This window comes from Lithobates pipiens, unplaced genomic scaffold (assembly GCF_037356315.1).
Source record: "Lithobates pipiens isolate NorthernLeopardFrog02 unplaced genomic scaffold, aLitPip1_a1.2 Scaffold_8, whole genome shotgun sequence".
NCBI classification, from domain to species: Eukaryota; Metazoa; Chordata; class Amphibia; order Anura; family Ranidae; genus Lithobates; species Lithobates pipiens.
In genome coordinates, this window is record NW_027507903.1 from 647,336,205 (window position 1) to 647,351,960 (window position 15,756).

The 15,756-nt window shown below is 45.7% G+C and overlaps 1 protein-coding gene across 1 annotated transcript; it reads right to left on the minus strand.

Moving 5' to 3' along the window:
* Positions 1–11,305: 11,305 nt before the first annotated feature.
* LOC143961684 (E3 ubiquitin-protein ligase TRIM39-like) lies at positions 11,306–14,878 on the minus strand. Its single transcript, XM_077471003.1, has one exon. It carries the CDS (start codon positions 14,818–14,820, stop codon positions 13,216–13,218), a length of 1,605 nt encoding a protein of 534 aa, XP_077327129.1. The 5' UTR covers positions 14,821–14,878; the 3' UTR covers positions 11,306–13,215.
* Between the last annotated feature and the right edge of the window lie 878 nt (positions 14,879–15,756).

Consider the following 15,756-nt stretch of genomic DNA (forward strand, 5'->3'; position numbering starts at 1 on the left):
CTGTTACTGTTGATGATTGGTTGTGTGTGTGTGGTAGGTCGCTGGGTTTTTTATTTTTTGAAGGTATACATTATGATTGATGATAGATTTAAAAAGGACATTTTTGGGGCTCTTTTTTTAAACAAAGGATTAGTCAGGTTTGGGTATTTAAATCCAGGCTACAACACTTTTTTTTGTGAATTAATAGGGAAACTATGGGGGGAGGGGGCATCACTCCATATTCATTCATGTAGGGTGAGGTATTAATAAAGGGAGCTTTCAGATTTTGGTAGACCAAGAGACCCCTCAAAACCAGTGGACAAGGGTTGTGTGCATATGACCCTTGTTCTCATCAGCAGGGCTTTGTCAATGCACCCCCCAATGTTGAGGGCATGGGCCCTGCATGGTCCACATGTGAGGGCTCATGCTTATCCCTCCTTTTCTGGTCAGTCAGTCTACATACTCAAATTAAGGGTCTGGTATTTGTTCATTTTATTAATTTCATTATTCATTCAGATTGCAAAAGGGGACTTTTGTTACAGTCTATGCTTCAGGAAGAGCTGGGCTGAGGACATGGTCAAAACGGGTAAAGGATTAGTGCTGGGAGGCCCTGTTGGAAGTTCTGGTCTGGAGAAGGATCATTGTCTGCCTTACTGAGGATCTCCCAGTGGAAGCTGGGTTGTGGTCAGCTCCTGGGACATTCTAGGTAAGACCTGATTTGGGACCTTCATGTGACTGCAGTTATGAGATGCTAGTGTGAAGATCGTCCTCCTATTAATTGCTGATATTGTTTTGGAGTATCCTGTGATCCTAAACCCCTCAACTTTTAAAGTTCTTCAGCAATAAATACTAAAAGGGCATCCTATAGACCAGGGGTGTCCAAACTTTCTAAACAAAGGGCCAGTTTTCTGTCCTTCAGACTTCAGAAGGGCCGAAATGTGGCCAGTGGGAGTAGAAAATGTCCTGAAGTCGGTGGGAAAAAATAATGTTTTAGCGAGAGTAATGGCACCCTATTGCTGATGTAAGTGGGAGGCATTGTGCCCCATCATTGATGTCATTGGTCCCCATTGTTAGTGTCAATGGGAAAAATTGTGCCCCATCATTGATGTCATTGGGCTCCACTGTTGGTGTCATTGGGAGGAATTGTCCCCCAACAATGGTGTCATTGGGCCCCCTTGTTGGTGTCAATTAGATGAATTGTTTCCCATCGTTGGTGTTATTGGGAGGAATTGTACCCCCTTCATTGGTGTCAATGGGGGGAATTATGCCCCATTGCTGGTATCAATGGATGAAATGGTGCCCCAAGGGCTGGATAAAAGCAAGCAAAGGGCCACATCTTGCCACTGGGCAGCAGTTGGAGACCACTGCCTAAGACTGAGCCTGTATTGTCAGTGTGCATGGAAGTGTTCTTGTGACTGACAGCCTCTATACTAGCAAAGGGGACCTGGGTCATATTCTGAGCGGCCCCTTTGGGGGTAAGTGCTAAACTTCTGTGAGAGATTAGTGAAATTAATTGTTGTGATGGGGCACAGCAGAGCCGTGACAAGCCTAGAGTTGCCAGGATGGGGTAAAAGACCCCTTACCAAATCACTGTCAGTTTAACTACTTGCCTATTGGGCACTTTCACCCCCTTCCTGCTCAGGCCAATGTTCAGCTTTCAGCACTGTCACACTTTGAATGACAATTGCGCAGTCATGCAACACTGTACCCAAACAAAAGGAACTTTCTTTTAGTGTTATTTAATCACCACTGGGTTTTTTATTTTTTGCTGTTATAAAATTATGTAAATAAGTAATTTTTCTCCTTCACTGATGTGCACTGATGAAATGGCACTGAAGGGCACTTATGAGGTGGCACTGACAATGAGGCACTAATATACAGCACTGATGGGCATTGATATGAAGCACTGATGAGCACTAATAGGTGGCACTGCTTTGTACTTATAGGCGGTACTGATGGGCACTGATGGGTGGCGCAGATGAGCAGGCAATGATGGGCACTGAAAGGCAGCACTGACTGGCATCATCGATGGGCACTGATTGGCATCACTGGTGGGCACTGACTGGCATCACTGCTAAGGCACTGTCGGGGCTGCACTGGTAATCAGGGCACAGATAATCTGTACCCCGATTACTTGTGCAGATTTCTCCTGTAAGGAGATGCCGCTGATCAATGTGAAGAAAGGAATGCCGATAACCAGCATTTCCTTGTTTGATTGGACACAGCTGATCACATGGGTAAAGAGCCGCGTTATTGGCTCTTTACTGAGATTAGTGATGCGCCATGTCCCAGTGACAGAGCGCACCAACAATCGCCACACATGCGTGCCCACGTCATATGACGTTGTCCCAGAACAATAGGGCCACTGCCCGTTCCATCATTTGTCAATACGGCGGGCAGGAGGTGGTTAAAAAGATCAATTCTAAATGCCCAAAATACTGAAATTTAGGAAACAAAATTTGTCTGGTTCAGCAGGAACCAAACAAATTTTGATCTATGTATGGCCATGCCCGCTAGACAGTGTTGGAAACCTTTTGTGGATCAGTGGTTGCAACCAGTTGTCTGCAGCTGCTGATCAGTGCATTCTGACAGCAGAGAGTACCATTGTCAGAATACAATGTATCGGCGGGGACGATTCCTCAATCCACCTCGCTTGTGTGAATTGGGAATCTGTTCATTTTTTTATTTTTTTAAAGCCCACTGGCTGATTGAAAAAAAAAAATCAGTCAGTTATGGGAAGCCTTAGGTGAGTATCAAAATGCTAAAGGTATCTACTTTAACAAAAACCTGAGAAATGGATCAGATTGCCACCTCATCCCTTTAAACCCCGAACACATATGAATTACACGGGTTCTGAGGCTAATTTAATGCTGATAAGGCACCAAGTGAATTCAATTACCACCTTAATCAGCCACAGAACCTGTGTAAATAGGATAATCTGGTCAGGAGGGGGGATGTCCTCCTCAAGTGTATAAATATCAGGTCACTTGAGTCCAGGTGACAGATGCGCTCGGTAGGAGTCAGGAGTGCATCGCTAAGGTAGTGGACCCTAGGACTGGCTGCTGCAGATTGAACTCGGGGAGGTTCAGGAAGCAGGTCTACTGGAGCATCAACACAGATCCCACTGGGAGCTAGAGTATAGATTCCCCAGGGCGCGGAGTCTAAGAGCCAGTAGGTGTTCACCAGAGCTTCCAGTGGTGAGGATTGACTGCGCTGCAGTCTGGCTCCAGGTGGCGGCCCCCAGGGCCTCACATCTCACGCTCACGGTAGACTATGGGAGAAAGAGGAAGGAAGCAGCAGGCTGGAACAACAAGGATAGTAAAGGGATAAGCCAAGGTCAGGGCGACTAGCAGACAAGGATAAACATAGAACATGCCAAAGGTCAGGGTCACAAGCAGACAGGGATAGTTGAGACCAGGCCAAGATCGGTAACTGGAATCAGACATAGGAGACACAGCAAGTAGCACACGAAAGCTAAATGCACAATAGTTGATCAGCAAGGTTGGCTTGCATTGCACAGGTTAATATGGTGTTCCTAATAAGAGGCTGAGGTGGAGCTATACTGAGGGAAGATTATATAAGCAGTCAGGTGAGAGTGGCTGGCCTCTAAAGGTGAACACATGGAGGAGAGGTAAACTGACAAAGATAACTGCATAACCATGACAATAAAAGCCTATATTCTTGTTCAAATAAACAGTACCAGCTTTGCGGACAAATAAGTCCTGCCTAGTTCTTGGTTGTAATATGTGGCTATAATATCTATATTCAGTCTGGAGGAAGCGGTAAATGACTGAAGCACTCAAGTGGAGTGTGAGACGTTCTGTTACACATATGACTCGTACTGAGGACCGGCGGCAGCAGGACATCACGCTGGTCCCAGAAACCACCGGGCAGCCATTATGCTTCTCACCGCATGCTGCCACCTACTGTCCGGTGGACCTGTCAGCAATCCCACATTACTGCATGGCCAGCTAACTCTTCTCTATGCTAAACATTTTTTGGCTGGAGTTACACTTTATAAAATGTACCTGTTCTAACTTATATACAAATTCAACATAAGAACAAACCTAAGAATCTTGTTCGTAAACCGGGGACTGTCTGTATAGAGATCGGAGACAGGACAGCTGTAGAGAAATGAGAGCCGGGCAGGGAAGGTTGTAGATTACTCTCTGGACACAAGTCACCCCGGGGGCCCTATTCTGGAATCCCATAACACCAGCACAACAACATTTCACAAATAAATGAAAAAAAGCCAGAATTGTTCTCATAGCTGAACTGACGTGAATCTCTTAAATCAGAAAAGTCTGAAGGTTGAGGAACAGGTGTGGTCTCCTAACGTTACTCAACACTCACACAGTTGGATCGTTTCATTAAAGCACAAAATCCATACAGTATGTGACATGACCAAAAAAGAAATCAACTGAAACTGCAGGACATTTCTGAGGGTTCCATTCGTGGCTCTTGTCTCCCTCAAATGTAAAATCTAATTCTATGGAAGTCTGTGCCGTCTTTCGGCAAATAATGGTGAAAAACAGCAGGACCTGATGTGACATTGATCAGTAATGTTAGATTTTTATCAGCAGACTCTACAAAACAAATGTTCCCCCGAAAAACAATTGTCAGGTCACCTTGAGGCGAGGTGACAGATGCACACCGTAGGGATCAGGAGTGCACCGCAAGGTTGTGGACCCTACGGCTGACTGCTGCGGACGGGAGACAGGTCCCATCGGGGTTAGAGCGTAAGATTCCCTGGGGCGCGGAGTCTAAGAGCCAGCAGGTGTTCACCAGAGCCTCGAGTGGTGAGGATGGACTTGGCTGCAACTGCCTCCAGGTCACGACCCCCAGGGTCCCCCAGCTCGCACCCACAGTAGGCAACAGGAGGATAGGAATGGTGAGGGGCAAAGCCAAGGTAGGAGCCACAAGCAGACAGGAATAGTCAGGGACACGCCAAAAGGTCAGGATCACAGGCAAACAGGGATAGTCAAAGACACGCCAAAGTTGGTAACGGAACAACAGAAGAGCACACGGCAGGTAACAGGAAGCTAACACACAAAGGAATACACAATGGCTGATCAGCGGGGTTGGCCTGCAGTGCACAGGTTAATATAGAGTTCTCTGATAGGAGCTAGGGTGGAGTCATGCCAGAGGATGGATTACAAAAGCAGTCAGGTGAGGGTCAGCTGGTCTCTAGAGATAAACACATGGGAACAGGTAAGCAGACCAACTCTATTGCATAAACATGACAGTACCCTCCCTCTTACGAGGCCTCCCCCTCCCCCGCCTGGGTCCAGGCTTAAAAGGAAACTCCAGATATAATCCAGATAGGAGCATAAAATGACCTGTCATGGCTCTATACATGTATATAGGAGTATAAAATGACCTGTCAGGGCTCTATATATGTATATAGGAGTATAAAAGGACCTGTCTTGGCTCTATACATGTATATAGGAGTATAAAAGGACCTGTCAGGGCTCTATACATGTATATAGGAGTATAAAAGGACCTGTCTTGGCTCTATACATGTATATAGGAGTATAAAAGGACCTGTCAGGGCTCTATACATGTATCTAGGAGTATAAAAGGACCTGTCAGGGCTCTATACATGTATATAGGAGTATAAAATTACCTGTCATGGCTCTATATATGTATATAGGAGTATAAAAGGACCTGTCAGGGCTGTATACATGTATATAGGAGTATAAAAGGACCTGTGCATGGACCGGCTGCCGCAATGTCTGCCCATCACCCGCAATCGCTCCACAGAGAGCCAGAACGGGAATCTATCAATGTAAAAAGACAGATCCCCATTCTGGCAGGGGAGGAGAGATAGATCTGCTGTTCCTAGTGATTTGGAACAGCGATCTCTCTCTTCCTCCAGTTACTCCCATCCCCCCCAGTTAGAAACATCTCAGAGGGAACAGACTTAACCCCTTGATCGCCCCCTAGTGTTAACCCCTTCCCTACCAGTGACATATACACAGTAATCAGTGCATTTTTATAGCACAGATTGCTGTATAAATGTCAATGGTCCCAAAAAATGTGTCCCGCTAAAAAAAAAAAACAGATCGCCGCTGTTACTAGTAAAAAGAATTAATAAATAAAAATGCCATAAATCTATCCCCTATTTTGTAGATGCTATAACTTTTGTGCAAACTAATCAATATACGCTTATTGTGGGTTTTTTGAATCAAAAATATGTAGAAGAATATATATCGGCCTAAACTGATGAAGACATTTTTTATTTAATTTTTTATTTTTTTAGATATTTATTATAGCAAAAAGTAAAAAAAATATTGTTTTTAAAATTGTCACTCTCTTTTTGATTATAGCGTAAAAAAATAAAAACTGCAGAAGTGATAAAATACCACCAAAAGAAAGCTCTATTTGTGGGGAAAAAAGGACGCCAATTTTATTTGTGTACAACGTCGCGCGAGCGCGCAATTGTCAGTTAAAGTGACGCAGTGCCGTATCACAAAGAATGGCCTGGTCATTAAGGGGGCAAATCCTTCCGCTCTGTAAGTGGCTAATAAGGGCTGGGCAAGGCCCACTCCCCGAGCCACCCGCCCGCTCACTCACCCGCTGAGCCACCCACCCGCTCCCTTAACCGCGCGCTCACACACCTACTGGCCCACGGCTGCCGCCCCTCTTCAAGTGCCGCCTGGGACAATGGTCCCACTGGGTCCCATGGTGTATATGGAGTATCCCACCAAAAATAAAAGTTTTGTTGCAGTGGATGCCTAAAACCTGACTTGCAGACTTCTGGGAAAATGAGAGAGTCGATCACACCAGCAGGAAATGATTTTTGGGGAAATTCTGTCTGTACACTCGCTGTGCACACAAGGCCTCCACATTGTTATATTGCATTGAATTTCACAGAAAATTCCCGAGATGCGGATTGAAATGGAAAGGTCATTTTTAACCCCTTCCCTGCCTGGCCTATAGCAGACTGACGGCCCGGGAGGGGTTTTACCAGTCTGACTGGATGTCATATGACGTCCTTCAGAGCGTGCCGCTTGTGCGTCCCCCAGAGACACTTACCGGTGGATCATGGTAAAGAACCGATGTTGTAGGCCTTGTACCATGTGATCAGCCGCATCCAATCACAGCTGATGAAATGTAAAGAAATGCCGGTGATTTGTCAATTCCTTTCCTCAGCGCTGTCAGTGTCTGAGGAAAGGAAAGACAATGATTGGCTGTCCAGTTACAGGGGACATTTACACTGATAATCAGGGCACTGATCATCATTGCATTCTATCAGTGCAGAATCCTCAGTGCACATCAGTGATGAGGAAAAATTACTCTTATGCAAAATTCTATAAAACAAAAAAAATGAAGAAAACTTTTTCTTTCAAAAGTGCCCCTGTTGAAGACCCTTAGTGTCGAGGCGCGTCGGGCTAACATTACTTGTACCCCACATTGCTTTTATTTGTTTTATTTTATTTTGTGATCACTAGTCATTCATTTTTATGTCATTTTTACCATATGACTTTCTCAATAAACCTACTGGTTTGTTTTTTGGCCTGCGCCATCCGGAGCCCCTCTTTCTTTTTGTTTTTTATGATGAGTTTTGTGTAAACCGCATCCTGGATACTATCAAATCTTGAGTGTTTGATCCTCTGGAGTCCGGAGACAGATAAGTGAGCATTCCATACCGGGAGTACCTGCCTTTACGGAGCCCAGAGAGGAGAAAGCGAGGACCCTCCATCGGGATTCATCCAACGCACAGTACCTGATTGGGACCAGTCGGGATTCTAAGCGTGTTTGACTCCCTGTCATACGACACGTGTGTCCAACCTTTTTGGTAGGAGTATCCATCTTCTTTCCACTATTGATACAACTTCAGACAAGTATCTGTTCCTGTTGGTCCATGCGGTCTTTTATCTCGCTTGTAGGAAGACCCCCACTGATACATTTCTACAGGGCCGCCTTGAATAATGATTGGACCCGGGGCAAAAAATTTCTTGGGGCTCCCCTCCCCCCATGCAATTTCGCTCTCCCCCTTCTCTGAGACATACAATAAATAGCAGCTAGACTTAAAATCAGTTTACTGTATCAGATCAGGCAGCGATTGCATTTGTTTGCCAGAGGTTATAGCATATTACTGCTTACTGACTGGTTGCTAGAGGCTACAGTACATGTTAAGGCTCACTGATTAGTTGCTAGAGGTTTACAGCACATGATTTCTGCTTGTTGATTGGTTGCTAGAGATTACTGTACAGTAAAACTGCTCACTGGTTGCTAGAGAATACAGCATATCTTCTCCTCACTGCAGGGGGGAATGATATATATGAATGCCACCTTTATTTACAAATCAATGCCACTGGCCTCAGCTATTTACATATGAATACAGCTGCTATTTACATATGAATGATCATGTAAACAAAGGGTCTGCAGGTGAGTCATCCGTAAACAATAGGGCAGAGCTGAGCAGAATTAGTAGCAGCATTTCACACTGAGATATCGGGACACAGCACGGGACTAAAACTTCAAGGGACAAGGGAATTTAAACTGGAATGGTTGGCAAGTATGAGACAGCTGCTTTGGGCCCCACAACAATGACAGGGCCCAGGGCAGCTGCCCCCTTTGCCCTGCCTTAAAGACGGCCCTGCATTTCTATTGCATATTATATGCAGAATGCTTACTGGGGTAAATGTTCTGTTCCCTTTAGTACGGAATTTACATACCTAGTGAATTGTGGACTTTTTGATTATTATTTATACATTTTTTCACTGACCCGTGTTTTACCACTATGGATTTTTTATGTGATTAGCCATCATTGGTATCTTGTATACTTAGTCACATTTTCACATATAAGTTTATATGCTTTCATATCGGCGCTACACTATTTTTCTTCTGTTTTGTGACAATTAACCGCTTGCTTACCGACACTTAAACCCCCCCTTCTGCACAGACCAATTTTCAGCTTTCAGCGCTGACGCACTTTGAATGACAATCATACAACATTGTACCCAAATGACATTTTTATTATTTTTTTCACACAAATAATTTCTATTTGTGGTATTTAATCACAGCTGGGATTTTTATTTTTTGCTAAACAAATAAAAAAAAAGATGGGAAATTTTGAAAAAAAATAATCCTGTTTCATAGTTTGTTATAAAATTTTGCTCCTTCATTGATATGCGCTGATGAGGCAGCACTGGTGGGCACTGATAGGCTGCATTGATGGGCACTGATAGGCACAGATAAGGCGTCACTGATAAGATGGCACTGATGGGTGGCACGGATGGGTGGCACTGATAGGTACCACTGATAAATAGCACTGATGGGCACTGATAGGTGGCACTTATAGGTGGCACTGTGGGCACTGATGGATGGCGCTGGTGGGAACTGGTAGGCGACACTGTTGTGTACTGTTGGTGGCACAGGTGGGCATTGAGGAGTAGCAGTTCTCCGTGATCGGGACTGATGTCCCTCTCACGCCCCCCGGTGATCAGATTTTCTATTTCTCCTCACTCTGTCAGTGCGAGGAGAAAAAATTGCCGATTACGGGCTCTGTTTACATCACATGATCAGCTGTCGTTGGCTGATCAACCCCTTACTCCGATCTGTGATCAGCCAAGTCTCATAGACTCGCTGATCACAGAGCGCGGCACACACATCCTGCAGGGCGTGCGCAGGCTGCTCAGGCACGGGAGGACGTCAATAGACTTACTCCCGGCAAAGCAAGTCAGCGTTGTAGCCGTCATTCGGCTATAGCACGGATCTGAACAGGTTAAATACCACCAAAAGAAAGCTCTATCTGTCTCAAAAAAATGATAAAAATGTCATACGTGTAGAGTGTTGTATGACCGTGTAATTGTCATTCAAAGTGTGACAGCGCTGAAAGCTGAAAATTGGCCTGGGCAGGAAGGGGGGTGAAAGTGCCTGGTATTGGAGGGGTTAATAACATTCAATTATAATTTTGATTGTGTATCGACTGTATATGTTATACTATTTTTGTTTTAACATGCTATTTTTTTTCCTGAGGAGGCTGAGTGGAATAAAACTTCAATGGGACCACCAGACATCTACTGAGGAGCACACCGACCTCATTCCATAGAATGAGAAGAAGACGTTGTCCCTCTAATCTCTGTCATCTCACCATCCATTCCAACAACAATATTCCCAGAAGATTAGATGTGCATTTCATGTGTTTTATTCATGTTATATGCTGTAAAATCCCCCCTTTTGTAGACCTCCCGAAGCCCCGAGACTGCTGCTGGGTGCCGCCATCTTGGATGTGATCTCAGCAGCCTCAAGTTCCCCTCTATAGTATTCCTCTTCCCTCCTCCCCCGACAGCGAAATGAAAAGGTTCCTGAAGTGTTCAGCTGTAATATGACATATGGAAGTGTAACTTTTATCACCCAGAGAGCAGCCGGGGCCCCGTTCATCTGAAATCTTTATAACACTGAGGGCCACAAAGGAGGAGCGAGAGGAACGTATGTAGACCAAACTTAGACCATTGGTCCAGTCTGCAGACCCAACAACTTCTTCATGTTTTCACATAGAAAACTCTTGTATGGGGGGAACAATTAGAAGAGTGGCAGTGCATCCATTTGGGGCGCCCGGGCAGCGCCCCTCTGTCACCCCACCCCCTCTGTGTAGAATTGATATCCATGGCCACTGTAGCCGTCCCCTGTTCAGGTGTCCGGCGCCTTTTCCGACGCCGGGTGCTTGAATTCCAGTGGCGGGGGTGTTTTATAGAAGCACCAGATTAGAGCCATAGGCTTCAATAAAGGTGGGCTGTGAGCGCAGAGCATTGCACCCGCAGTCCCCCCAGGTGTGTTAGAAAAGGAAATGAATATTCGCTATTCTAACACTGAACCGCCTCTCAGACAATCAGGAGGCGCGGGCCTAATACCCCTCACCTGATTGGCTGAAGGAACAGGCGCTCCAATTGGATGCCTAACAGAATGGAACAGAAGAGAGTGAGAAAAATGGAGGACACAGGAGCCGCTGCCTGACCCGCTGCTCACCCACCATCCCGCAGCTCACCACCTGACCCGCTGCCTGATCCCCGATCAAGCTGGGGTAAGTGCCGGACAGACAGCGAGCAGCGGGTGGGTGGGTGAGTGGGCGGGGGGGGGGGGTGTTGGCTCAGTGGCTGCATTTTAGGGGAACAAGTGGCTGCATTTGATGGGCACAGTGGCGGCATTTGATGTATTTTTTCAGTATTTTTCAGAAATTTTTTGTTTGCGCCCCCTCAAACTTGTGGGCACCACCCACCACTGAATTAGAGGGAGACAGTCCACAAGTGACCAGCTAGTGCCGGGCTGTCTTATTGGAAAGCCCAGAATTCTGTGTAACACGACGTCATGGAAGAGATCTGTATTAAATGTTTATTTCTAATATGAAAATTTCATACAAGTAATAAGAAAAGTGACATAAAAGATCAGATTAGAAATCTGTAAATATTCCACAAAAATGAATAAAACAACCAAAAGTCATTATAGATTATCATTCAGCATTTTATATTCGGGTAAAATGAAAATAAACACAAGAAATTCCCCGGCTGTGACTTCCATTACACCTGTACTGAGGGGAATATGGAGGGGCCATTGCGGGACGTCTTCTGAAAATGCTATTCTCCTGGCTGTCTGGGTTCTCAGTATTTGGGGACACTGACCTGGAACAATCATTCCGATCAGGAAATCAGAGTTAAGTCAGAACTCCGAGTCTGAATACTTGTTCCGGGTTACTGACATAGAAAGTACAGAAGCCATTGGATCAGAATGACAGCCAGGGAACTAGTATTCTTTAGAAGTAGTTATCAGTGGCGGCCACCATACTTCCTCCATACAGATTCCTAGAATACAATTGTGTAGGATGCAGACAGGTTAGTGTGTGATGATATATTAGCAGTATGTGTCTCCTTTTTATGTCCTGTACATCCTGGAGAAGGTGAGAGCTCTATGCTGCTCTGTACACACACACCCCGGGTTATACCACTCCTCTTCCTCTGCCCTTCCCCCAACCCTTCACCCCTCTCCCCTCCCCCGATCTCCATGACTCCTCCCAGTACAGACGGAGCTCATCACCCCCCCACCATCTACCAGACCGCACTTCTGTCCTTCCCAGTCCCCTCCCCCCACATGGGGTCATGTGACCTCTCCTAGATGTAGAGGTGACCACATCCTATCCCATCACAATGACCGCACTGCATTCTCTGTACTGATGGATCATCTCCACCCTCTGTGTCTGATCATAGCTGGACATAGCGCCACCATGAGGAGGAGGGGCAGAACATCGGGGGAAGAGAAATTACTTATATAATATGGGAACTTCCCATTTGTAACAGTAGAACTAAAGACAAAAAAACTTTTTGTTCATTTTGGAGAGAGTAAGGGAGGGTTATAACCTCTGTTAGTAATTTATTACCATCTGTTTTCCATTGGGGAGACTTCCCTTCACTTCCTCTCCAATAACCAAAACAGGAAGTGACAGGAAATGCCTCCAAAGGGAGGAAATCCCTGGTTGTCACCAGAACTGGTGTCCCCATTGGAGTATTTCCCCCCCCCCATTCCAGTTCTGGTAGCAACTGGGAATTTGGGATTTTCTTTCACTTTGGGTGATAACATTCACCAGGACAAATAGAGAGGGGGGCTCTCTCTAAATGGGAGGGAGACAGCAATAAAAACCTGACAGGGGCTCTATTCCCTCTCCACGATAGATAGCTATATAGATCACATCCCCCTCGCTAGGCATGCACCAATGTATGTACCAAAGAGTACCGATACTTTCGGCCAAGTACTCGCTGATAACAAGAACCGATCATTTGTGGTGAGTGTTACATCTATGGAAAATGAATGGGAGCAAATCGCACTGCTAAGAATTTGAAGTGGAATGCGGTGCAATTTCTGTCCAAATCACATGATGTTCCCCCACCGCTCCTGTGTGAAGCCGAGCTTGTCATAGTGATTTCAGCCTGGAGTCACACAGGAGCAGTGCGGCAAACTCCATGCGATTCACACAGGAATCACACCACATTTTTGCAGTGCGATTTCCACCCATTTATTTTGTATGGACACAAATTGCACCACAAAGTGTTGTTACTGGTGAATCCCCACCCCTCGCTATAATTAGAGATATTCCAGCCAATCACAGTGATCTGAGAGGGAGGGATGGAGAAGTCTCATAGAAATATATTTATCATAGAAAACCCTGCGGGACTAAAATTGACAATTGTTTATCCAAATAATGTGATGTGCCAAAATCCCTCCACTCCAGTGCCAACCTCATTGTATTACACCCACCGAGTGCTCAGGACTCCTTCCCCTCCCCCCACATATCTTTATACAACCTCCCCATACATATATCCCAGCATGGAGGGGCTCAGTGAAGGTGGTGGTGAAGGTGTGGAGATGTCGGATCGGGTCACACAGATCATAAAAGGAGATCCGTCCGACCCCATAATCCAGATCTATCCTGACTCTGTTACTGGAGATATTGGAGGGTAAGAGGATCCTATTACTGTCATGCATCACCAAATACTGATTACCATTCCTGTACAAACCCCAGGACTTCTTATTATATCCAATCACTGACTGCCCTCCTCCTCTCCTGTATATACTGGGGTAACACATCCCGACTCTCCAGTAATCTGATCCCCCGACATCCACTTCCCAGTAATGTCTCCCTGAGGAGAAACTCCGACTGCTCAACACCTGAGGACAATCCTGAAATCTCTCTGGTGTTTCTGGGCGATTCTGTTTTCTATCTGACCTGGATACAGTTTTCCTGTCATCTGATATATGGAGATTATTATAAGCTGTATTTACATCCAGTAATATGTCTGCAGCTCCCTGTATATAGGAGGATACATTTACCTCTGTTATTATATCAGATAATGTGTGTAATGTGTGTGATATCCCATCCACATCCAGACCCCCTCCATCATGGAGGAGCTCCTCATGTCTCTCTCTGTCCTCATTATCTCCATCCTCAGTATCACACAAGTCACCTGTGTCTGATTCCTGTAAGACAGTCAGTGGATCCGTCACGTTACACAGCTCCTCAATGTGACGCAACTTCCTGGACAGCTCCTCCTTCTTTATTTCCAGATCCCGGATGGAGATGGAGATCCGCTCTGCCCTCCCGGAGATTTCCCTCAGGACTCTCTTCTCCAGGTCTTCCAGACGTCTCCTGAGATCTCTAAACAGGACAGTGACTCTCTCGGTGTCACCAGCGGCTTCTTCTTCTACTTTCCTCCTGTGTTCCTGCAGACTCTGGACTCTTTCCTCCGTCTCCTCTCTCTTTGTCAGAAGTTTCTGCAGAACTTTCCTCAGTGTCTCCTTCTTCTTCTCAGAAGCCTCATCCAGTGACTCCATCTCATGTCCTTTATGTCCTCCAATCACACACAACATACAGGCACAGGTCTCATCCTCAGTGCAGTAATACTCCAGGATCTTCTTATGGACGGAGCATTTCCTGCTCTCCATGGACAAGGTGGGGTCACATAAGACGTGTTCTGGGGACTTTTTGTGGACTCTCAGGTGTTTATCACACAGAGAAACCTCACAGTGCAGACAGGATCTAACAGCAGGTACAGGAGAGTCCACACAGTAAGTACAGAAGACCCCGGACTCCTCCTGATGTGGCTGAGCAGACAGGAAATTCCCCACTATGTTACGTAGTGTTATGTTCCTCTGCAGTGCAGGCCGATCCGGAAACTTCTCTCGACATTCAGGACAGGAATATCCTCCAGACCCCCCCTGTGTATCCAGCACACGATCAATACAGACCCGGCAGAAGTTGTGTCCACATCTCAGGTTTACAGGATCTGTATAAATGTTCAGACAGACGGAACATTCCAACTCGGCTCTTAGATCAGAAGACGCCATCGCTGACAGCAGACGAGGAAATGAAATGAAGTTCTCTGACACCGGAGAAGAATGCAGTTGGGAGGGTCACGTCCTCCTACACAGGGCGAGGCTGGGCTGTGACTTGTACTTTATTCATAGGATTCATTATATGGAGGGACACCAATATTGGAAGAATCTCCTCCATAATGTGCCGGTCTCGGGAAAATATAGGTCACTCTGGTGATAATTAGGACCGGTGTCAACAAACATTTGTTCACAACTGATTTTCTCCCCATACAAGTGAATAGGAATGCAAAAACAGATTACAACTGTCACAGATTAAAGCAATAAAACTGCTACTAAGCTGTTCCTTGTAGTCCTACAGACCAGCAAGTAAGCCGATATGTTACTTGTAGTTCCACAGTCATAACATGCAAAGCTGTTTTGTTTATTGCAGTTCCAGAAACAGGCGCTCTGTTCTGACCTTGTCCCTGCACAGGACTGAGTACTATAGACGTCGGCCGGCCTCACCTGCTGAATAATATAATCACATCACAGCTAGTCCCTGCTAAGCTTGGCTACCCGTCATCCTAACAATGGTGTGTAAAGTGAGTGTAGAGTTGCCACCTCATCCCTTTAACCACTTCAGCCCCGGAAGATTTTACCCCCCTTTCTGACCAGAGGACTTTTTGCGATTCGGCACTGCGTCGCTTTAACTGACAATTGCGCGGTCGTGCGACGTGGCTCCCACACAAATTGATGTCCTTTTTTACCCACAAATAGAGATTTCTTTTGGTGGTATTTGACAGGTAAGTGATTCTGCCGCAGTATATGTGCGTGAGGCGGTCGGGAAGCGATTAAAGGAATGATAAAAGTGAATCTCAATGAGAGCGACTTTTAGTTGCTGCACTTGGAATGTTTTAATGAGGAAAATGGGAGGATCTGCATCCCTTTAATAGTAATTATTCCTTTGGG